The sequence below is a fragment of the Tenebrio molitor genome, chromosome 4 (genome assembly GCF_963966145.1).
Source record: "Tenebrio molitor chromosome 4, icTenMoli1.1, whole genome shotgun sequence".
NCBI classification, from domain to species: Eukaryota; Metazoa; Arthropoda; class Insecta; order Coleoptera; family Tenebrionidae; genus Tenebrio; species Tenebrio molitor.
Window position 1 is genome coordinate 25914237 of NC_091049.1, and position 24176 is coordinate 25938412.

At 37.8% G+C, this 24176-nt stretch overlaps 3 protein-coding genes and 1 long non-coding RNA gene across 4 annotated transcripts; all 4 read left to right on the forward strand.

Annotated features, from left to right (window-relative positions):
* Positions 1-55: 55 nt before the first annotated feature.
* LOC138129416 (fatty acid synthase-like) lies at positions 56-559 on the forward strand. The gene has a single exon (XM_069045708.1). It carries the CDS (start codon positions 56-58, stop codon positions 557-559), a length of 504 nt encoding a protein of 167 aa, XP_068901809.1.
* A 137-nt stretch (positions 560-696) lies between these two features.
* LOC138128239 (uncharacterized) lies at positions 697-2918 on the forward strand. The gene is made up of 4 exons (XR_011158566.1): positions 697-922; positions 971-1318; positions 1365-1622; positions 1670-2918. It is a non-coding gene; the product is annotated as an uncharacterized lncRNA (long non-coding RNA).
* Positions 2919-3016: 98 nt separating this feature from the next.
* LOC138129417 (uncharacterized) lies at positions 3017-3511 on the forward strand. The gene has a single exon (XM_069045709.1). The coding sequence runs from the start codon at positions 3017-3019 to the stop codon at positions 3509-3511; it is 495 nt and encodes a 164-aa protein (XP_068901810.1).
* A 4011-nt stretch (positions 3512-7522) lies between these two features.
* On the forward strand, positions 7523-19699 carry LOC138128237 (fatty acid synthase-like). The gene is made up of 19 exons (XM_069044427.1): positions 7523-7552; positions 10033-10553; positions 10601-10804; positions 10860-11831; positions 11884-12387; positions 12439-12668; positions 12716-13076; positions 13123-13380; positions 13428-14418; positions 16210-16340; positions 16390-16546; positions 16596-17239; positions 17318-17473; positions 17516-17767; positions 17812-17965; positions 18016-18368; positions 18416-18725; positions 18773-19036; positions 19085-19699. The coding sequence occupies exons 2-19, from the start codon at positions 10066-10068 to the stop codon at positions 19436-19438; spliced, it is 6783 nt and encodes a 2260-aa protein (XP_068900528.1). The 5' UTR covers positions 7523-7552; positions 10033-10065; the 3' UTR covers positions 19439-19699.
* The last annotated feature ends 4477 nt before the right edge of the window (positions 19700-24176 follow it).

A 24176-nucleotide genomic window follows, 5' to 3' on the forward strand; every position in this document is an offset into this window, starting at 1 on the left:
ATTTGCTTCCAAAGATGTTAACAGTTTGTCAGACAAGTGTCGAGTCTTGCTAAAGATGAACGCGAGTCAACCTCACGCTAGATCCGACGAACCCGACTTCGAGTACAGCCGATGGCTCTCTTCCGCCGCTCCGGGCGAAGAAGTGGTCATTTCCGGCATGTCCGGTCGCCTTCCGGATTCCAGAAACATCCATGAATTTCGCGACAATCTCTTCAGTAAAACGGACATGGTGAACGATGACGACCGACGCTGGAAATTGGACCATCCGGAGGTTCCGCAAAGGAGTGCTAAAATCCGCAACATCGACAACTTAGATGCGGGATACTTCGGGGTGCACCACCGCCAAGCAAACCACATGGACCCCAGGATGCGGGTTTTATTGGAGACGGCGGTGGAGGCAATCATTGACGCCGGAATGAATCCCTCAGAGCTGGAAGGTTCTAGGACTGGAGTCTTCACGGGTTCGTGTTGTTCAGACATGAAGAAGACCATCCTGATGGGTGTTACAGAACCGCAGAACTTTGGACTGACAAAATGCCGAAAAATGCGTTGGTGTTAAATGTTTCCGACCAACAATTAGATAACAAAGACGTCTTGCTTTTGGAAGGCAACCTCGTCAACTTTTTGAGGGTTTTGGGAAGGTACTTGTTTAAATCCAGATTGTGAGTTTGTTTTCACTTAAAATCTTGTAGATTGTACGAATGCGGTCACAATCCTCAACTGCACAAGTTGTACCCCGAAATCGTGTACCCCGTAAGTCGAGGCACTCCCATGATCTCGCCCATGGTCAAGTGGGTTCACGACAAGAGCTGGTTCGCTTACAAGTATACTCATTTAATTGCGTCAGACGCCGAACAGATGGATTACCATGTTTCGAACGACTACGAAGAGTTTAAGCACATAGCCGGGCACGTGGTTGATGGTTTGTTAGACTAGAAAACTGAAACAATTTACTGATGAAACGATTTAGGTCGCAATTTGGTTCCTGCCATGGAATATCTGCGTCTAGTATGGCAAACCTTTGCCCAAAGTCGGAGATTGTTGGTGAACAACTTGCCGGTGATTTTCGAAAACTGCAAGTTTATACGTGCCGTCACGATTCCTAAAAATGGTCTTGTTAAACTCATCATCACTATTCAGAGAGGCACTGGTAACTTTGAAGTTATGGACAAAGACGCAGTTGTTGTGACAGGTCGAATTTCCCATTGTTCTAATATGAGTCAAGAACAGATTAATTTAGAACCACTGAAGATCCAACATTAATATTGGAGCAGGACGAGATCTACAAAAAACTCAACCTTCAGGGATATAATTACAGGCAAGACCGACAATGCCTTGTAGATTCTTTCATAAATTGTTATCAGTGGTATGTTTAAGGGTATTGCGAAGTGTGACATAGGTGCCTCCACCGGTCTAATCAAGTGGGAGGACAATTGGACGGCCTTCATGGATAAAATGCTTCAAATGAAGGCTATTCAGATTGAGAGTAAATTGCTTTACGTTGCTGTGGGATTAAGAAAGTTAACAATAGATCCATTGAAACATAATCAAATAGTCGAAAGTTTCAAAGACAACGAATCGCTTATTCCTGTGCACGTCTACAAGGAAAGCAATATCATAAAGTATGATTTGGTGCCCACTCTGACACTTTTAAATTATTTTTGCGCAGATCTGGCGGAATTGAATTTCGTGGAATTACAGCTATGCCTATTTCCAAGAAGAAACTGTTTTGGACCCAATTCCTGGTGTCAAAATCGAACAATTTGTAGTATACTATTACTATTACATGAGCAAGTACAGAATAAGTAAAGAATAAAAATCGTTACTTGCGAGTACATAATATAATCCTATACTTTATCTATAGCAAATTTTTTTGACTAATAAACCGATAATATTCAATTATTCACCGAAGGGACACAAGATGAAACCAACCGTTTCATTGTAATTTTACCTTAAAAATATTTTACCGTAAGGGTCATTTTTGTCTCATTCATAATTCTTGACAAATCAGGTAGAAACTCCGAACTAAAATTCATTCCCTCATCTGCAGGGAGTAAATGCAGATTTAATCGTAATACTTTGGGAAAATACAACTACACAACCCTGTATTTGGTGAATATTATAGTTTTATTAGTCGGACCTTCAAAGTCAGAAAAATGTCCTATACGATCAAATTGTAGGTATATTATGTACCTACAAAAAAATACTAAAACAAATTCTTAGCTCAATATTTTTAATTTTTTAAAATTTAATGTTCCTTTTGTTAAAAAAAAATCGGGAGAATTACAAAGGAAAGTCTGAAAATTAGGGCAAACTTCAAAAATTATAATTTTTGTATGCCCTCTCGATCATAACTGACGACATATTTAATTGATTTTTTTTTGTTCGGTTTGTTCCCGGGATGGAAATAACTCAATTGAAAAAATGTTTTTGGAAAATTTGGAGAAAAATCTGGAAAAACGCATTCCAGCCTAAATTAAAATTACATCCGTTTTTACTTTTCTGTTGTTTCGCGATCTGTCCAACAAATGTAATTATTTTATTTCTATACCAATTTATTTCGCTATCGGATTGTTCACTTGAACATCGATCTTGCAATCGAAATGTAAATAAAACACCTTGAGATTCATTGTTATTTCAAATTTAATGGAAGAAAATAAATCATCATCACAAACTAATTTACTGAAATTTGGATTGGACAAGACAACGTCTGTCGGGTCAGCTAATAAATAATAAAATGGAATGAAACAACAGTTTGCAGTGCAGCCAATTCAGATTTGGCATTGTAGGACTTGTCTTTCCAACACAAAATTTTATCTCCGTATTTAGGTACGGAACAGGACAGGATCGTAATCCTCTACCCTCTACTGAGCGTCTGTGACTAATTCAAGGTACCTGCGTCTCTCGGTTTGTTTGACCCGTTTGACCAAAATATAAATTTGTAAATAGAGGACCCACTGCACATCAACTAGGAAATTTCTTTTAGGTAAACGCGAGCCTTAAGAAAAGAGCCTTGATGAAAACTTTATTCCATCGCGCTGAAACCATTTGTGATGAAGACAGTAAAGAACGGGAATTGAAACATATTAAGTGGGCGCTGAAATCCGACAAAGACATTCGATTTGCAAGAAAAGTTAGACAACACACCGAACAACAAAGTTACCAGAAATTTGCTTGCCTCCCATATGTACAAGGAGTAACGGATCGTATTAGAAAAATTTTGGGGAAGAGAAACATTGGAACCAGGTTTACGACGGAAAAGAAAATCTCTCAGATCCTTCCAACACCTAAGGATAAACTCCCCCTGTTCCAATCTGAAGGGATTTACAAAGCAGAATGCCTTTGCGGGAAATGCTACATCGGACAAACTGGACGTTCAATAGAATGTCGATTAAAAGAACACAGTAGGGCCATCAAGCAGTATGACAAGGAGAAATCAGCATTGGCGGAACATAAATTCGAAGATGGAGACCACACGTTCGACCTTGAAAAAAACAGTAGTTCTGGCTAAAACAACTAAATACCATCAAAGATTAATAAGGGAAGCAATCGAGATTAGAAAAAATCCAAATAATTTCAACAGAGACCAAGGTGTTGAGCTTTCTAGCACGAGGAATTCCGTTATTCGACCATGTACGCCCACTAACTTCACTCACCGAGCCACGCCTACCACCCCCACCACCAATCCCACGGGGACCACTCCCACCACTAACCATATAAATAGTCCAACACGGAATAGACCTAACCAGTTTACTTACAAGCTCCGAAGAAGATAGCAGCATGGCTATTGAAACGTCAGATAATCGGAAGAAAGAAAACTCCGAGTGGTTTAAACGAAATGAATATGTTTTCACCTAGTCCTGCACACGTACAAATCTGATTATGTGATAATAAAAACGTTTCTCACACTCGATAATTATGTACAAAAATTAAGGGTTGTGCCCGCGTGGCGACAAAAAAAGAAAAAAGGAAAACTCTCGAAAAGTAGATTGAATTAAAAAACTAAATTAAAAAAAAAAAGGGGGGAGAGCCGAAAGTGAAGCCCGATATCGTCCTCGACGCTATTGTTCTACGCCGCCCACGATCGGCGGGACCGTTCCCTCGGGCCTCACCTCGTTTCCAGAAAAAAAGCTAAATTCAAAATAGAAAAGGAAGTCGCGCGGCGGACGCGGACACAAAAGATAAAGAAATGAAACAAACAGGAGCTCTTATAAAAAAAAAACTGTTATCGCTCTGACCGGCCGTTTGCAGGCGAGGTCACCAGCAGAACGATAACTCGAATCCGAAAAAAAAAAACCTATCTGTCTGAAACGACGCGCTGTCTTCGTGAAAACTAAAAAACTTTTTTTTTACACCCTGGCCTTGATCGTCACGGGGCGGTCGACGTCTCTGGAGACCTGGACGTTCCTCGGGGACTTCCTCGGGTCCACGGTGGACGACGAAATCCAGGCGTGGAATTTGACTCCGCACTCCGGCGTTCGGTTCTCCGCGAACCTTCCGTCGGGGATCCGCTCCTCGGCGTCTGGGTTTGGCCTTCCTGGACTCTTCTTCCAGCCTCACCCTCTTCGGACCCTCGACGTCTCCACACCCTTTTCTCGCCGTTTCAGCCCCTTTCACAATCCCGCACTCGTACAAATCTGACCTTTCTGACCAAAGACCAAAGACCAAAAAGCCCTTCCCCGCACTCTTCCCTGTCTTTTATAGCTTCGCCCCTCTCAATTCGGGTTATTATTATTTTTGGCGGAAAACGTCGTTCGCACGATGATCGAATTATTGACAAAACTTGCATTTTTTTTAAATGTAACAGTACCTATCAATAAAAAAATTCAAACAATTTTTAATTCGTACACAGGCCGTACTTTTATATTTTACGATAATTATTATTATTATGTTGAATGGAATGAATGCACTATGAAACCAAAACAACACGGAATTATTAATGAACTATTTCCTGGTGTTTCAACTTATGTAAATGATGTCTTTCGCTATAGAAATGGTATATTGTATTTTTTTAAAAAGAAAGATAACAAAGCGATTTTATATGAATTTGATCAATTTTCAAATATGTTAATAAAAGCTGCTCCATTTGATTTTAGTACTTTCAATATTCATTGTCCCATTCTAGGTATTTTGGAACAACTGAAAACATTATTAAATAAACTGGCTTCTTATAGTTTAAAGCTGATTAAAATTATATTATATGGAAAAAATATTTAATTCAGCAGAATTAACAAGCTCTTCAAGATAACTTTCAAAACAACATTGTTTTTATCAACTCTATCTTGTTTTTATCAATGTATCTTACTACAGTTTTAATGTCAGATATGGATTTATCACTCTTCAATTTCAAAAAAATAAGACAGAGATGACCACACATGTTTGATAATTTGGGCTGTATTCTTTTTTTATTAAATACAACTACTTTGTTTCTAAATAAATTATTGGTTTTTATAAGATATTTTTTTATTTCTTCCAGACTTTTTTGACCACAAGGATCAAAATAAATTACAGTATCATTTCTAATTATATAACATGTGGCATGATGATACATAGACAAGACTGCACACTCATGTTTTGTAAAAGTTTTTGGTAAAGAATATTCAAAATCATCTCTAAAATTGTTAATTTTCAATTTCTTTGCTTTTCTTAGAGTAACTAAAATTTCTATCCGCTGGAACAATAAAAAATTTGTTCAGCTGTTGTTTGGATAGTTTTATTACACAACAAGTGATTGTTGTTTTTTTATGGCTCTTTTTACTTTTGCTTAATTTTTTTTTATTTAATTGACCTGTGTGATGTTCTTTAATATCAACATTATAATGATATTTAGTAATTTTAAGCGTTATACCCTTAGTATTTTTCCAGGCATCTATAGCCATTTTTTCTTGATTTTTTGTTAATTCTATTTGCATTTTATTGACTTTTTTTACTTGTACCTTAATTCATTAATAAATATAGTTTTTACATCAATTTTACAAAAAGAGTGTTTTATCCCGTCGAAAAAATCTATCAATTTTCTTTTAAAATCGTTGTCTAGATGAGTTTGTATAGCATGCCTTCTACCTTAAAAAACAAATTTTTCTGAAGGGGCCTTATTAGTAGTCAACACTTATATATTATGATTTAATTTTGTTGTACGCAAACAGGAAACAAGGGTCAGACATGAATAAAATGCAATCATAATTTTTTATTATCATTTGTAATTTGTACTCGCATATACAGGATCGTTAAAAAGTATGGAAACAGCTAAATATTTTTAGAACGGTTTAGCAGAGCTCGTTGAAATTTGGAGCACAGTTAGAAGTATTTAAATTATATCATCTGAGATTATTTCCTATTTTCTAACATCATTTATTTTGAAGATATGTACAAGACTAACTTGACTTTTTTTAAATGGCACGGGGGGTCACACATGGGTAGCTTATTTTGGTAGAATCTTTACAAAAAATGATCGAACTGATAAGTTTGAAAAAATATAAAATTTAGTTACTCTCGTGTCAAAAATTACTCCCTAGAATTCGACTTTTAGGGAAATAACGTTTTTCACGTTGTGTGTAACTAGAATTTTTAAAAGTAATTTTGAATTTTTAAGGTTGATTACTATGAATTGAGAAATTAAGTCCAACTAAATATCCCCCCAGTAACCAAAATTGATTGTGAAACGAAAAAACATCCATCACTTAGCGGGAAATACAGCCATATGCAACTGTTACAAGGAATTCGCTACCTTACGGTTACGATATCTTTTGTTTGTAACCAGAAACCACATAGTCTCCAACCTAACCTAATTTATGGCAACCTAGTAACGAATATCCCTAAATCATCGGAAATAATTTTTTTTTTGACAAGATTATAGACTTGGAAATGTGTTAAATCACTGAATTTACAAAAAATACTCTTTTCAAAAGTATTAAATTTGACTCACCCTGCTAATTAAAAAAAATCAAGTCAGCCTTGTACAGTGGCGGCCAAAATAAAGTAGGACAAGTCTTATTAAGAAATTTAGCCAAAATTGAGTTTTGTAAACCGGGATTACTATAATAAATAAATAAATATTTTCATAGTAACCATAGAAAGGGCAAACAAATTTACATTAGCGAAAAAACATTGTCCTACTTTATTTTGGCCGCCACTGTATCTTCAAAATAAATGTTAGAAAATTGAAAAAAATTTCAGATGATAGAATATAAACATCTCTAACTGTGCGTCTAATTTCAACGAGCTCTGCTAAATAGTTCTGAAAATATTTAGTTGTATTCATAATTTTTAGCGACCTGTATTATTTCGCAATAACAACATCTAAAATTAATAGGACAAGGCACGTGAAGAATTCTTAATTGTTTGTAGAGGACATACGATTGGCAAGTTTTGAATGTATTGGTTGGAAAACTACAGAAAATTGCATAAATATGTATTACGACTCAAAAAGTGCAGACAACCTTGCTTATTTAATTTCTTAAATTTATGCCCCCCTTTCACTCACTTTGCCATATAAATTAAGCAAAAAAGCAGAATTCGAGCAAATTGGTTTTGTTTTATTCGGATAAGCAGGGTAAGTGGTCAAGCCATTCATTGAATGATTTGTTGTTTGTAACATTTAATCACTACCTTAATATACAGTGAGTGGCAAAAGTATGGAATAAATTCATTAAAAATTAAACAAAATTTTTTTCAAAAAAATCTTTGGACGAGTCGATTTTAGTTTGTAAAAATACATATTTTAATACAAAATAAAATTCCAGGCAGTCATTTGTTTTCGAGTTATGACGTCATCGACAGTTTTTTTAAATGGAAACCTCCTATTTTTTTTCTTGATTCTGATAGCCTTTTTAATTGTCTAAACACCAGTATAAAAATTTTGTTATCTTACATAAGAAAATTTTTGAGAAAAAAAAATAATAAAGTTGGAAAAAATAAATTTTATAACGAACAAAAGCAAGTCAAAAACTGTGTTACTAAGTACTTAAAATTATGGAATTAAATGTTCGAATTGCCATCTCCCAGCTTGTTGACAATAAGCAAGTTTATGAAGAAATTCCCCCTGTTTTAGTTTTATTTATCGCATCCAATCAAAATGAAAATTTCTATACGTTGTGTTTCTGTTAAATGAGTCATTTTCGAAAACGTTTTGTAAAACAAATAACACATACGAATGAAACTGACAGTAACATTTGACTGTTTGATTTACCTAATTGATTTTGTGACTTGTTTTTGTTCATTATAAAATTTATTTTTTCCAAATGTATTATTTTTTTTTTCTCAAAAATTTCCTTATGTAAGATAACAAAATTTTTACATTGTCATTTAGACAATTAAAAGGGCTATTAGAATCAAGAAAAAAAAATAGGGGATTTCTATTCAAAAAAACTATCGATGACGTCATAACTCGAAAACAAATGACTGCTTGGAATTTTATTTTGTATTAAAATATGTATTTTTATAAATTAAAATCGACCTGTTGAAAGATTTTTTTGAAAGAAATTTTGTTTAATTTTTAATGAATTTATTTCATACTTTTGCCGCTCACTGTATATACAGAGTGATTTACGAGGAATAATGAGCCCGACGGAATAGAAAATGCAACCCACAATACATTGCAACAAAAAGCCGGACATCGAAGCGGTAAATGTCCGGGTTTTTCTCCTGATGAATGGCGGGTTGCATTTTCTATTCCGTCGGGCTCATTATTCCTCGTAAATCATCCTGTATATACAATGTGTAACAGAAAAAAGTACATTAATTTTAACTGGTAATAGAACTCGTCAAAAGGAACAACTTTTCTATCTACTATTTTGCCGAAAAACGATGTTTAATTCCAAAAAAAAATGGGAGAGATTTTTCACTAAAATAACCCTACGCCACTAAATACTGCAATGGCTAATTGAGATCAGCGCTAATATGAAAAAAACGTCCATTTTCATCCAGAAAACGTGTTTCTGCGTTAAAATCGAAATTCAAAGAAATCTACCCGTATAGCAAAAAATCCACTTCGTAAGAATCTGGTTGTTTCACGTTTTTAGGTAGCTTAGTTTTGGAGATATGAACGGTTTTAGGAAAATCTTTCCTATTTTTTTAAGCCACTACGCAACGTTTTTCGCTAAAATGGCAGCGAAAAAAGTTGTTCCTTTTGATGAGTTCTATTACCAGTTAAAATTAATGTACTAATTTCAGAAACACCCTGTATATATACAGGGTTATTCTAAATGATTGTAGTCGAAGTAGGCCATGCCCATGTTATTACATTTTTGCCGCTTTCATGTGAACTGTCAGTTTTGTCGCTGTTACTGTAATTTTTTAGGTGAAAAGTGCGGTGATGAGATTTTTATTTATTTTTGTTAAATTAACGATTGAATCCAGAAAATATTGAGTTATTTTGCAATCAATTATAAAAGTATTGAGTTGTTTTGCACCCAATTTAACTCCCGTGTGTGAACGGTGTGTACTCACTTATTCACATCATTTTGTTGTTTTTTTTATGTGGAGCGGCAACCATAAATTTTACATTCAGTTTTCACGCCTACTTCGACTACAATCATTTAGAATAACCCTGTATAATTTTGTATCTACTTTTGTTTGACTAATAATAATAATAATAGTATTTTTATGCATTTATGACAATTCTGATGCAAAATATTATGAATTTTTACTTACAAAAAAGAAATCTAACTTATCTTCTTTCTTCAGTTGTCTCGTAATAAATCCCAAACATAGTCATCCATGATATCATTGTCTCATTTACTCCAACACCGTCTTTCCATCTTGGCTGTGTCTTGGTGAAACCTTTCACCATATTTTTTACTGAAGAAGTTTTCTATCAGTTCTACGCCATAGTATGCAGATACAGATGAAGCTTTAGGGAATTCTTCATGATATTTCACTTTTTTAATTAACTTTCTTGCGAATATTTGTTTTAACTATTCTCCTTCATTTTTAAGCATTTTATACAAGTACTCGTACATATTTTACGACATTTAATAATAACTCTTGAAATTCGTAATAGTTGGTAATAAGTTGTCATTTTGCTTTCCAAAGATTTTAACAGTGTTGTCAGTTAAGAATCGAGCTATGCCAGAAATGGACGCGAGTCAATCTCACGCCAGATCCAACGAACCCGACTTCGAGTACAGCCGATGGCTCTCTTCCGCCCCTCCGGGCGAAGAAGTGGTCATTTCCGGCATGTCCGGTCGCCTTCCGGAATCCAGAACCATTCACGAATTTCGCGACAATCTCTTCAGTAAAACGGACATGGTGAATGATGACGACCGACGCTGGAAATTGGACCATCCGGAGGTTCCTCAAAGGAGTGCTAAAATCCGCAACATCAACCACTTAGATGCCGGATACTTCGGGGTGCACCACCGCCAGGCAAACATCATGGAACCCATGATGCGGGTTTTATTAGAGACGGCGGTGGAGGCGATCATTGACGCCGGAATGAATCCCTCGGAGCTGGAGGGTTCGAGGACTGGTGTCTTCGCGGGTGCGAGTTGTTCAAACATGAAGAAGACCATCTTGATGGGTGTTACAGAACCGCAGAAATTTGGATTAACAGGGTACGTTTCGAACGCGGTACTGCGGGTGGTGAGTCAGTGCGTTTTAGGTACTTGAAGTCTATGAACGTGCACAGGGTCAGCTTCTTCCTGAAACTGAAAGGTCCGGCGTGCATCGCTGACACAGCTTGCAGCAGTTCTTTGAACGCCTTGGATTTGGCCTTCAGAGCCATCAGGAGTGGACAATGCGACAATGCTATAGTCAGCGGCACCAACCTCGTCCTACACCCAGGCAACACTCTTCAGTTCTTCCGGTATTGTCACCTGCACACGTTAATAAACCCTGTTTCATTTTGGGTTTTTCTTCAGATTGGGAATACTGAGCAAAGAGGGCGTCTGTCGTGTGTTCGACCAAGACGCTAGCGGCTACGTCAAAGGCGAGGCCATTGCGAGTATTTTTCTTCAAAAAGCGAAGAACGCGCGCCGGCTCTACGCCCAAATCATCAACATCAAAGTCAATTCTGACGGTTTCAAAGAACAAGGCATTACCTTCCCCTCTACTTTAACGCAGCAGCTACTCATGACGGAAATCTACGATGAGAGCGGGATCCATCCTTCCGAACTCAGCTTCTTGGAGGCGCACGGCACCGGCACCCAAGTCGAAGATCCCCAAGAAGTCGAAGCGATCGATCAGGCCTTGGCCAGAAAACGCGACAAACCTCTCTTGGTAGGATCTGTAAAATCGAGTATCGGCCACACAGAACCAGCTTCTGGAGTTTGTTCCATCATCAAAGTGTTGATAGCGATGGAAACTGGGTTGATTGCACCTAATATCCACTTGAAACAGATCAAGGCGGGCATGAAAGGGTTCGAGCAAGGTAGGATGAAGGTGGTACTCGATTTAACAGAGTTAGAAGGCGACGAGGCTATCGTGGGAGTCAACAATTTTGGTTTCGGAGGTAATAATTGTCACACAGTGCTCAAAAGATTCAAAAATAAGAAAGTCGACGGAGGAATACCCCAGGATGACGTTCCCAGGTTGGTCTGCGTTAGTGGGCGCACCGAAGAAGCAGTTTTGTCTTTACTAAACGATGTCAACAGTAGAAAACTTGACGCCGAATACGTGGGTCTACTCCATCAAATTTACAAAAAACAATTTGCCAATCATATTTATCGAGGCTTCACAATAGCTTCGAAGAAAGGTCCTCTCAGGACCTCCTCGAAATTCTTTTCACTTCAACACAAACCTCTTTACGTTTATTTCGGCCAATTCGAAAGCTCCTTCAAGCTTCTAGGTTCCTGTCTTATGCATTTTCCAATCTTCAAGAATACAATCTCCAGGTAAGTCCGTGTTCTGTCTTCGAAGATTCAGTCTACTTTATGTTATTTGAAGAATCGACAATATCTTGGCAACCAAAAACGTCAACATCTTGGACACGATTTTGAAGGATCAAATCCAAGAAGACAACATCCTCGGTGCCATTGCCGTGCAAGCCGGACTTGTGGACGTCTTGAAATCTTTGGATGTGATCCCAACTGCAGTGTATGGCGACTCTTGGGGCAAGATAGTCAGCGCTTACTACTACGACCTCATCACCATAGAAGAAACGGCATTGACAACCTACAAGATCAGTCAAGAACCGTCGAACATCCATTTCGACAGCATCGCCAAATTCAGTAGTTTGCTTAAATCAGTTCCCAAAAGACAAGACCGATACTTTAGTAAAACCCAGAATTTGCCAAATCTAGAGTTGCGTGGCCACTCATTGAGTCACGAAACGTTGCTCAAAATGCCAAAAAATTCGTTGGTGTTAAATGTTTCCGACCAACAATTAGACAACAAAGACGTCTTGCTTGTGGAAGGCAACCTCGTCAACTTTTTGGAGGTTTTGGGAAGGTACTTGCCTAAATCCAGATTGTGAGTTGGTTTTCACTTAAAATCTTGTAGATTGTACGAATGCGGTTACAATCCTCAATTACACAAGTTGTACCCCAAAATCGCGTACCCCGTAAGTCGATGCACTCCCATGATTTCACCCAATGTCAAGTGGGATCACAACAAGAGCTGGTTCGCTTACAAATTTACTGAGTTTATTGCGTCAGACGCCGAACAGATGGATTACGATGTTTCGAACGACTACGAAGAGTTCAAGCACATAGCGGGCCACGTGATTGATGGTTTGTTAGACTAAAAAAAAAAACAATTTACTAATGAAACGATTTAGGTCGCAATTTGGTTCCTGCCATGGAATATCTGCGTCTAGTATGGCAAACCTTTGCCCAAAGTCGGAGATCGTTGGTGAACGATTTGCCGGTGATTTTCGAAAACTGCAAGTTTATACGCGCCGTAACGATGCCTAAAAGTGGTCTTGTTAAACTCATCATCACTATCCAGAGAGGCACTGGTAATTTTGAAGTAACGGACAAAGATGCAGTTGTTGCGACAGGTCGAATTACCCCCTGTTCTAATATGAGTCAAGAACAAATTAATTTAGAACCACATGTTCTCAACACTGAAGATCCAACATTAATATTAGAGCAAGACGAGATCTACAAAAAACTCAACCTTCGGGGATATAATTACAGGCAAGACCGACAATGCCTTGTAGATTCTTTCATAAATTTTTATCAGTGGTATGTTTAAGGGTATTACGAGGTGTGACATAGGTGCCTCCACCGGTCTAGTCAAGTGGGAGGACAATTGGACCACCTTCATGGATAAGATGCTTCAAATGAAGGCTATTCAGGTTGAGAGTAAATTGCTCTACGTTGCTGTGGGAATAAGAAAGTTAACAATAGATCCATTGAAACATCATCAAATAGTCGAAAGTTTCAAAGACAAGGAATCGCTTATTCCTGTGCACGTCTACAAGGAGAGCAACATCATAAAGTATGATTTGGTGCCCCCTCTGACACTTTTAAATTCTTTTTGCGCAGATCTGGCGGAATTGAATTTCGTGGAATTACAGCTATGCCCATTTCCAAGAAGAAACCTCGTTTGGAGCCAGTTTTGGAGAAATATCAGTTTGTTCCGAATCAGAGGTCGCTTGACTTGTCCCAGCTGATAAGAATCAACATTCAAATCATCCTCGAGAATAGTTTAGAAACTCAATTCAAAGCGGTTGAACTGCTGGAAGATTCTGATGAACTTCTTTTGCCTCTGGTTTGCAAAGTCCTAGACGACGTCCCTGTCGTCACTCCTGATCTGACAGTCTCCACCAAAACTGGTTTAGACCCGATTCCTGGTGTCAAAATCGAACAATTTGTTCTAACTCCTCAGAGCAACTTGCTTTTGATCGTCGCCACTAAACTTCTACAAAATCGCACTTTATTAAAACAGGTACTCAACTCTCTTCAACCTAAAGGTTTTGTCTTGACAAGAGAAGAAGTCGTCTTTGAGATCTCGGATTTGGGCAATATCGAAGTTGTCACCGAGTACAAAACGGCCAAAGAGAAGTTGATACTTTTTAAGAAGTGTGAAGAAAAAATTGAGACGAAATTTGTCGAGGTTTTATCGAACAACTCCGAGTGGTTGTCTCAGTTGCAAAAATTTGTAAAATCTGAAGCGAATGTCGTCGTTTACGGTCAAAATCGCGAACCTGACGGCTTGATCGGATTGGTCAACTGTCTCAGGAAGGAGCCGGGGGGACACAAGGTCAAGTGTTTCCTCATGATGGATGAGGCGCCAGATTTCGACCCTCGACTACCTTTCTATGGAGATCAATTGAGAAAAAATATTGCCATAAACATTTACAAGTCGGGCAAATGGGGGACTTACAGACACCTGCTGTTGGAAGAGTTACAAGAAGTGGAATGTGAGCATTGTTTCGGAGACGTTTCAGCAAAGGGAGACTTGTCAAGCATAAGATGGTTGGAAGAGCCGCCCATTGACGAGTCCCGACTTCCCGATTCTCAAATCCTCATCTATGTAAGTGCGGTTTATTTTAAATAACCATAATGTAATGATTTGAATACATTACATTTTCCGCCAAATATTCGAACCTGCGCAAAACGGGTGGTCGTGATCGTCATCGAATCGGAGGAGCCCTACGTTGTGTTTTTCTTTTGGCGGAAAAAAAAGGTTCGGAATGCAAACGGTGAGGGTTCCAGTTGGAAGAGTCCCGCAAATAAAACACACACGTGAGGGGCACAAAATACCTTTGATAACGTTGATTTTCGGCGAACAAATGAAATTAATCCAAAATTAACGGGGGCCAAGTAGGTACCTATATCAAAGTACAGAAAATTAACTAGCTGAGGCCATTAAAAGCACAAACAACAATATTAATACAGCAACATTTAAAACAGACACAACGGCTAAATGACAACAAAAATGACAAGCTAAAGGCAGCAAAAACAAGTAAACAAATTATAATGAAGTTATTACAGACAGGGACGGATAAAAACCCTCTCCAAAATCGTATCCCAGGTATTACTCATATTTTACAATTAGTTATGACAATTCCAAGTTTAATTAGTAACTACGCGGTCAAGGTACGCCAACGGGAGCTTAGAGCTGGAGCTAACAAACTCTCGTCCGCGAGGGGACTCAGAAGAATAATCTGAATCATCTTGAGACCAGCGACGTTTCTAGATACTCGGGTTAGTAATTAACGTCGGGCTATTTCACCGACCAAGAAAGAGTGACAGAGCGCCTCGGGGTTGTACGATGAGCATCCCAAGCCGCTTCGAGCAGAGCTTGCTCCGCCTTCCCCAACCAACCGTTTACCGACAAAAACCTAAGATTTCTAGAACCGCGACGGAGGTTTCACGTCAGCATCCCAGAGCCGCATCGAGTAGGACTTAGGTCCGCCTCCGCTAACGGCCATAACTTAACCGTGGCCTCCACAGAAATTCACTAGTCAACCCCACGACTTTCTGATTGAAACCTAACTCCCATAGTGGCGCACTTACAACATTTTACTTTAACTCTTCCGAAATCTAGCGGGGCTTAACAACAACACAAAGAAAACCCGAGTTTAATTCAATCGAACAAAGCGTGACATTAAACAATGAGAAAATTCAATAAAACAAAGCACAACATTAAACAATGATCAAATAAAAGGGAACAAAGCGCAAAGTTAAATAACGATAAAATAAAAACACATTAAATGGCACAAATATCGGTAAGCAACATAAATAACGAATAAAATAATCACTGTCTGGTCGAGTACCGTTAGAAAAAAAGTGAAAGCAAAACAAAATGGACGCGCGCGGCTACCAATTTTCGAAATTACCAGATCGCCAAAAAAATGAACCCCCCCGGGGAAAACTTAGGAATAACGCTTAAAATTAACAAATGGGAGCTTCTCGAAAGAAATAGCATGCAACAAAATGATATTTACAACATACCCTTACCACGTCGTCCTGGTCCCAAAAACCAAAAACAAAAAGCCAACGGACGTGGGATAAATTTCCCGTGTGGATAAAAAAACGCCGGATTAGATTTTTGGAATATTGGATCGCTCTTCGCAAGGTGTGTTCGTTTCGAAAAACCAAACAAAAGTGACCTCTCCCTTCAACCACCTGCGCGAGAGCCCGCTTCACCCCCGCTATATTTCCGCTCTCTGAGTTGCCAACTCTCCAGGATTACCAACCCCATCCCTTAGTTCCTAGTCTAGCCGCTAGTACCTTCAGATTTGGCGCGCTCTCGTGGCGGGAATTAAAATTTTAATTTTAAACTGGGTCACTACAATAATGACTTTGCATTCCTTTGCAGAATTACTACTCCGCCATCAACTTCAAAGATATTATGCTGGCGTCGGGTCGCATCAGCGCGGAACCTTTTATGACCGACCGCATCGAACAAAAGTGTCTGATAGGTTTCGAATTCGCCGGATTAGATCCGAAGTAAGTTTCCAAGCAAATATCGCACGTTTCTACGATTTCTCGATTCAAGGGGACGCCGAGTCATGGGAATTGTTGACAGTCGTGCTATAGCAACTCATGTCAGAGGTGATTCTCAGTTCTTGTGGGCGGTACCCGAGTCTTGGAGCTTGGAAGACGCAGCCACCATCCCCGTTGTCTATTCCACAGTGATGTACGCTTTGCTTTTGGTAAAACTCTCACACTAAGAATATGTCTTTTAACCCACTTGAATCACAGGTTGTAGATCTCCAACCCAAGAGTACCATCTTGATCCATTCTGGTACCGGCGGAATCGGTCTCGCGGCATTGAACGTCTGTCTCCACTACCAGTTCGAAGTCTACGTCACCGTCGGTACCCAAGACAAGCGAGACTATCTTCGAAAGCACTACCCTCAGATTCCAGAAAGTCACATCGGCAACTCTCGCGATACCTCTTTCGAGGAAATGATAAAAGTTGGTACGAACAATCGCGGTGTTGATGCTGTGTTGAATTCTTTGAGCGAAGATAAGCTCAGAGCATCGGTGAGATGCTTGGCGCGCGGCGGACGCTTCTTAGAAATTGGAAAGTTCGACCTTGTGAACGACTCCAGTCTCAATCTTTTCTTGTTGGAACGAGGAGCGAGCTACCACGGAATCATGTTGGACCGGATCTTCAAAAACGCGAAGGAATTAAAAGTGAAACTTGTCGACACTTTGTACAAAGGTATTCATGATGGGTACGTTAAGCCCTTACCGAGGGTCGTGTTCGCCAGAGACGAACTGGTGCCGGCGTTCAAATACATGACTGCTGGGAAGCACATAGGGAAGGTGATGGTGAAAGTGAGGGACGAAGGAGATGTGAGAGGTGTTGGACCCAACAGGTTGTTCCCGGCGCTTCCGAGGTGAGTACTGTAATAGAAGAGGTCCATACACTTCTTTGAGGCTCACCTGTGGTACTAATTAGTGTAATTGCATTGAAGATTCAACTGCGATTTGACCAAGTCGTACGTCATAATTGGGGGGTTGGGAGGATTCGGTTTGGAATTGGCCGATTGGCTGATCTTGAGAGACGCCCGAAAATTGGTCCTTGTCTCCAGATCGGGAGTAAAAACAGGGTACCAAGCCCAAAAAATTAGGTAAGTTTGTTATTTAGAGAATCTTCATCTAACTCCCTCCAGACTTTGGAGGTCTTACGGCGTTGAGATTGAAATTTCGACGCGAAACGTCACAACGAAGCAAGGATGTCTTGATTTGATTCGCGAAGCTACCGAACTGGGTTCCATCGACGCCATCTTCAATCTAGCTGTTGTTCCTAAAGATGCGCTCTTGGAGGACCAAACCGAAGAGACATTCCGCCTGTCTTTGGCTCCCAAAGCTCGAACCACCACCTATCTGGATCAAATAACTCGCGAGATCTGTCCACATTTGAGGTCAGTACTGAGTAAGCTTCCCAGATGTTGATTGTCTGGTTTAGGTATTTCGTCATCTTCTCTTCGGTTTCTTGCGGTCGCGGCAACCCCGGTCAGACCAACTACGGCATGGCCAACTCTATCATGGAAAGGATCTGTGAGAAAAGAAAATGCGACGGATTTCCAGCTTTGGCAATCCAGTGGGGCGCCATCGGAGACGTACGTTTAGACCAATCGGAGTAGAGCATTTTTGACTGTTGTTGTTCAAGGTGGGACTCGTTGCCAAAATGCAGAAGAACAAGGAACTGGTGATCGGTGGTACTCTTCAACAGAGCATCTCGTGTTGTTTGGAAGTGTTGGATAGGTTCTTGAAGCAAGACAATACCATTGTTTCCAGCATGTTAGTCGCAGAGAAGCGCAACAGGAGTCACGGTGCGACTAGTCCTGTGGAAGCTGTTGCCAACGTCTTGGGCATCAAGGACATCAAGACCGTGAGTCAACATGCGACGCTGGCCGAACTGGGGATGGACTCGATGATGGGCACTGAAGTCATCCAACTTTTAGAGAAGGAGTTTGAGATTTATGTCACCGCAAAAGACGTCAGGAGCTTGAGTTTTGCAAAGTAACAGCTTCACAACTTTGGTACTCTTGACTGTACCGTCATTCCAGGTTGACGGAAATCGAATCAGAGAAGAGGAAAGTTGACGAAGAGAAGAGTCTTAACAAGACGCAACAAGGCACCAACTTGCTGATCCAGTTCATACCGGACAACCAAGCCGATCGTAGACCGATTGTAAAACTCTCCTGTGAAGGGCAAAACAATGAGGGGCAAACGGTTTTAGTCTTTCCGGGAATTGAAGGAGTCTTTACACCTCTTGAGGGCCTCGTAAAAAGTTTTCATGCTCGAGTTTTGGGAGTGCAGTACAGCTATCAGGAGCCCGAAATTTCAGTAGAGGAAATTGCAAAAACAAGTCTTCCAGTTAGTTGTGGTATTTTATTTGACAATTATGAACACTCTATTTTTAGCACATCGAGAAAAATATATCCAAAGATGAATCGTTGACTTTAATCGGCTACTCTTTCGGAGTTTCAGTCTGTCTAGAAGTTCTTAGTTTGTTAGAGAATAGAGGTTACAGTGGCAAAGTGATTTCAATCGATGGTTCACCGACATATCTGCGGTCGAGTATGTTAAATTTTCTTCCGGGCGACACCGAAGCCGAGTTCCAAACCAATCTCGTGTACAAAATTTTGGCGGTGTTAATACCGGTGGATTTGCTGGCCCCGTACAGGGTATTACTGACTTACACTTAGTTTCCGGTCTAAATTGTGTTGTTTCAGGAAAAGTTTTTGATGTGTTCAGACTTGGACGAGAGGTGCGATCTAGGCCTGACGTTAATACCTTCGGAGGTTGTCAATCGACAAAAACTGGATAAACAAGCTGTGGTCGCGCTCTATAACCGGTCCAAAGCCACCTTGAATTATGAGTTTTGCCACGACAAAATTCAGTCGGAAGCTTACTTGTTCAAGGCCAAGTATCCCATTGTTAACGAAGACGAGGATTACCATTTGTCGATGGTTTTCGAACATCCCGTACAAGTTGCCACGGTTGATGGCGATCATGTTACCATATTGAAACAATCGGAGCTAATTAAAGACATCAATAAATTAATAGCATGTGTGGATGATATCTAGAGCTTAAGATTTGACTTACGTCAATTATATTTATACATTATAGGTATATAAATATTAACATTATTATACATATAAACAAAATGTCTACAATAGAAGCATTTAAAATGATTGAGAATAAAGATGCAAATAAATGTGTGGAAAAAAATGAGCCTACAAACTGTTTTGTATAAAACAAATAATTGAATTTGTGTATCAAGGCCAAAAAGTGCATGTTTTTCGTCCGAGTTATATAATTTATGGTGACAGGACAATTATTGCGATTATCATCTGCGATGTCCGGCGGCGTATTAGACATTGACATTAGACATCACTTTGGGTGTTGCTGTCGATTATATGAACGTTCATTTACTTATTATGCACCAAATAAGTACCAAAAATAAACGATACAACACATTTTCTGGCAAATAAAATACTTTGGTTAAATTTAACTGTCAAATATTCATTTGTTTTCAGTCGGTTTACTCGGTTTTGTCGGTCATACCCAGTGTGAGCCATAACAATTAGATGGTTGAAAATTAATTATGGCTAATTCATCTTTTCTAATTTTTTTTTTGGTAACATGTCAATTGCAAAAACACCTCGAAAATTATTCTCATTTTTCATAATATCAGATATTTCTATATTACTTAAACCCGACTTTTTCCTATCAATTTTATTCCTTGTCCATATGTCTTCGGGTTCTTCGTCTTTTTTTTTATTCTTTTTTATACCATCTCTAACGGCTTTTTGTGCTAATTTAGTACCTGCATAACCAGCTACACCTAATCCCAATGCTTTGGCTGCAGCTAATGCTGTAGGAATTAAAGCAGGGAAAAATCCACCTATCTGCGTTGGAGAAAATTTGATATCACAAAATTTTTTCTTCTCTTTTTTATATTTTTTAATTTCATCAATCTGTTTTTCTCTTAATTTAATAGTTTTATTAGGTCTTTCTGTTAAATTGAATCTTATATTACAATCTCTTCTTTTTTCTTTACAACTTTGGAGTTTATTTATTTGATTAGGTGATAATAGTTATTTATTTAACGAGTTCGTGTGTAATTTGGACTTTTTTTGGCATGAGTGGGCCAGTTTAAAACTCGAGTGAAACGAGAGTTTTAAAGGTCCACGAGTGCCAAAAAAGCGCAAATTACACAAGAACGAGTTGAATACAACGTTTTTTTGTTCGACGAGCCCCCCCAAAGGCTCCAAATGGCTGAAAATCTTTAAAATTAGTTTGACGTTTCGTTTTGACAAGTTGTCAAATTCATCAAAATCCGTTCACACAGGAGAAAATTCTCAAATTCTGACAGTGTCGAACAAAAAATATACTTTATAATCATTCATTATCTTTGACATTTATTTCATTAAAAACTCAGCAACGCTCTGCTTCATTTCCAAATAAATCTTTTCATCTATGATATTCATATTTGCAATTCTTTGTGATTCAACTACAGCATAAATATAGTAATTAACATTTTGATAATCTTTTAATGTCCAATTAACTTCTAACTCAGATGATTTTGTTTTACTAAATACATTTTCATCATTTTCTTTTGTTACATCAAAAGTAACAACTAATTAGCGGTTACAAAGATCTTTATAGCTAACACACGTACCTTCGTCTAAATCTTTTTCGTAATTACATGAAAGGAATGCGGCATACAAACATTGTAAATTCTCATTATTCACCTGATATTCATAACTATAAGTAGGATGTTGGCTACCATTGATTTTAATATATATTCTTTCTAAATTCCTGTTATCAAAAATCATCATTGTCTTGGTAAAATTATCATTTCGTTCAGCTCTAGAAAAAACTATAAAAACTCTAGATATTTTATTTTGATTATTTACAACGCGCCAGTTTCAACTTCCAGAAGACCACAAATTACTACGGTAACAGTTCAGCGCATTCCATCCACAAAGAAAATTAGATTTGCTAACTAATAATGAAGATAATATTTTTTCAGTTTCTAGTGAGGGTTTCGCTATTGGGATCCACAAACTAATATCAAATATTTCATAATCATAATTTCCATCAACTTTAGCATGTAATAGATATATTTTTCACTTGATTTTTACGTAATTCAATGTGGGTGAAATAATTGAACAAATTAATAAAGATATCCCATCCTCGACTTCAGCGAAGCCTCACGATGAATCAACTCATGAATCGTCTTTGATGAACAATTTTTTTTTACCACTACAGTCGAATAATGAGTCTGTACTAAATAAAATAAGTTTAAAAAAACTAAAATCCATTGCAAAAAGACAGAGTTTAAAGAACTATTCACAATATAACTCAAAGACTAAATCACATCTTAATAAATTAATTCTAAAAGAAGAGCTCAATGCTTATTAAAAAATTAAAATCAATTGCTGCAAAACTAGACCTAAAGATAGAACAAGATAGTAAAAAAATAGATCTAGGGCCAGTTTATACAAGCGAAATTACGTTAATCGTAATCAAATGACAGATTAACTGAACACGTGACCAAATTGAACCAATCGAAGTTTCGGATTCATAGGTTAATCGCGCATTAAAATTTAATTCGAATTAAATATTTAATTCTCTTTCTATAAACTAACCCCTAGTAAAATAAATTTTATATTAATAACATAATTACATAACATTTTTGTTTTATAATACAAACATTTCTGATAATATTGCGGAATCTGGAAAAGTGCCCCGAATGCTTGCAGCGTTTCCACGTTGAATGGCTGGGAAATCTTCTTCTTAAAGAAATTGGACCGCAAAGATTAGAGGAATTATTAAATGAATCAATGTCAAAAAACGAGTCGAGTCATAATAAATTGGAACCAAGTCCTCATGAACGTAATGAATCAATAAAAGAACTAAGAAAAATTGCCAAAGAAAAGAATATTAAAGGTTACTCAAAAATGAAGAAGACAGAATTATTACAAAAAATTGGTGAGCAACCTTCTGCAATAAAGCCTTTTGTAATTGAAGATAATTATTTTACAGAGCTTTTTACGGTAATGTTAATTCTTTTAAGACTAACGAAAGTTTCTGTAAATCGTTAATTTCTAGAGATCATAAAGGATACACGAAAAATTTTTGTAATCAACTCGTTTGTTAATGGGCGATTAATAATCTCAACTATTAAAGGCACTCACTAGCTACACTCGTTCGTGCTTTAAACAGTTTCAATTATTAATCGCCTTCATTAACAAACTAGTTTATTAAATAACTATTTTTTACCTGTATCCTAATTCATTAATAAATATAGTTTTTACATGAATTTTACAGACCCGTCGGAAAAATCTATCAATTTTCTTTTAAATTTGTTATCTAGATGAGTTTGTATAACAAACAAAGTGTTGTGAAGGGGCCTTATTAATAGTCAACACTTATTTATTATGACTAAGGCCCAGTTTATTCACATTCAAGTAAATTTACCTGGCCAGTAGTTGCTATGATTTAGAATCTGCTATTGGTAAATCCATGGTAATTACCGTTCAAATAAAGTTACTTGAAGGTGAATAAACCGAGCCTTAATTTTGTTGTACGCAAACAGGAAACAAGGGTCAGACATGAATAAAATGCAATCATAATTTTTTATTATCATTTGCAATTTGTATTCGCATATACAGGTCGCTAAAAAGTATGGATACGGCTAAATATTTTTAGAACGATTTAGCAGAGCTCGTTGAAATTTGGAGCACAGTTAGAAGTGTTTAAATTATATCATCTGAGATTATTTTCTAACGTCATTTATTATGAAGATATGTACCAGGCTAACTTGACTTTTTTTAAATGGCACGGGGGGTGGAAAATTGTTTTTTGCATTTTCTTTGATTTTAATGTTAAGTCTTCCTATGTGTTGAAAAAGACTTTTTAATAACAGAAATGGGGGTTTCAGAATAAACAAAAAATGTCATTCCTCTGAAGTTTTTGCGTAGAATCTAAAATATTTTTTTTCCCTCTTGTAAACCCGATCCGGGGACATACTGCATATTTCGCAATAACAACGTCTAAAATTAATAGGACATGGCACATGAAGAATTATTAATCGTTTGTAGAGGACGTAAGATTGGCAAGTTTTGAATGTATTGGTTGGAAAACTACAGAAAATTGCATAAATATGTATTACGACTCAAAAAGTGCAGACTACCTTCCTTAATTAATTTCTCAAATTTATGCCCCCCCTTTCACTCACTTCGCCATATAAATTAAGCAAAAAAGCAGAATTCGAGGAGTTTAGTTTTGCTTTACCCAGGTAAGCAGGGTAAGTGACCAATACATTCTTTGATTTATTTGTTGTTTCTAACATTTAATGATTACCTTAATAATTTTATATCTACTTTTGTTTGTCTAATATATTATATATAATATATTATAACGGGTGTTTTTTTAAATTTGGCGTCGAAGTAGGCATTGAAGAGCCGATTGTGAATGCACTATACGGATAACAGATCATGGATCAGCTGTTTAAATCTCATGCTTTTACACGCGTGGTGCTTTCTCAATCGACTCTCCAACGCCAACTGCGACGCCAAATTTAAAAAAACACCCTTTACACTTATGACAATTCTGATGCAAAATATTATGAATATTTTACTTACAAAATTAAATACAGGATGTCGTTTAGGACTGAAGAAATCTAGCTCATCTTCTTTCTTCAGTTGTCCCGTAATAAAGCCCAGACCTAGTCATCCATTAAATCATTTTCCCATTTACTACAACACTGTCTCTCCACCATCGCATACTTGGTGAGACCTTTCACCAAATTTT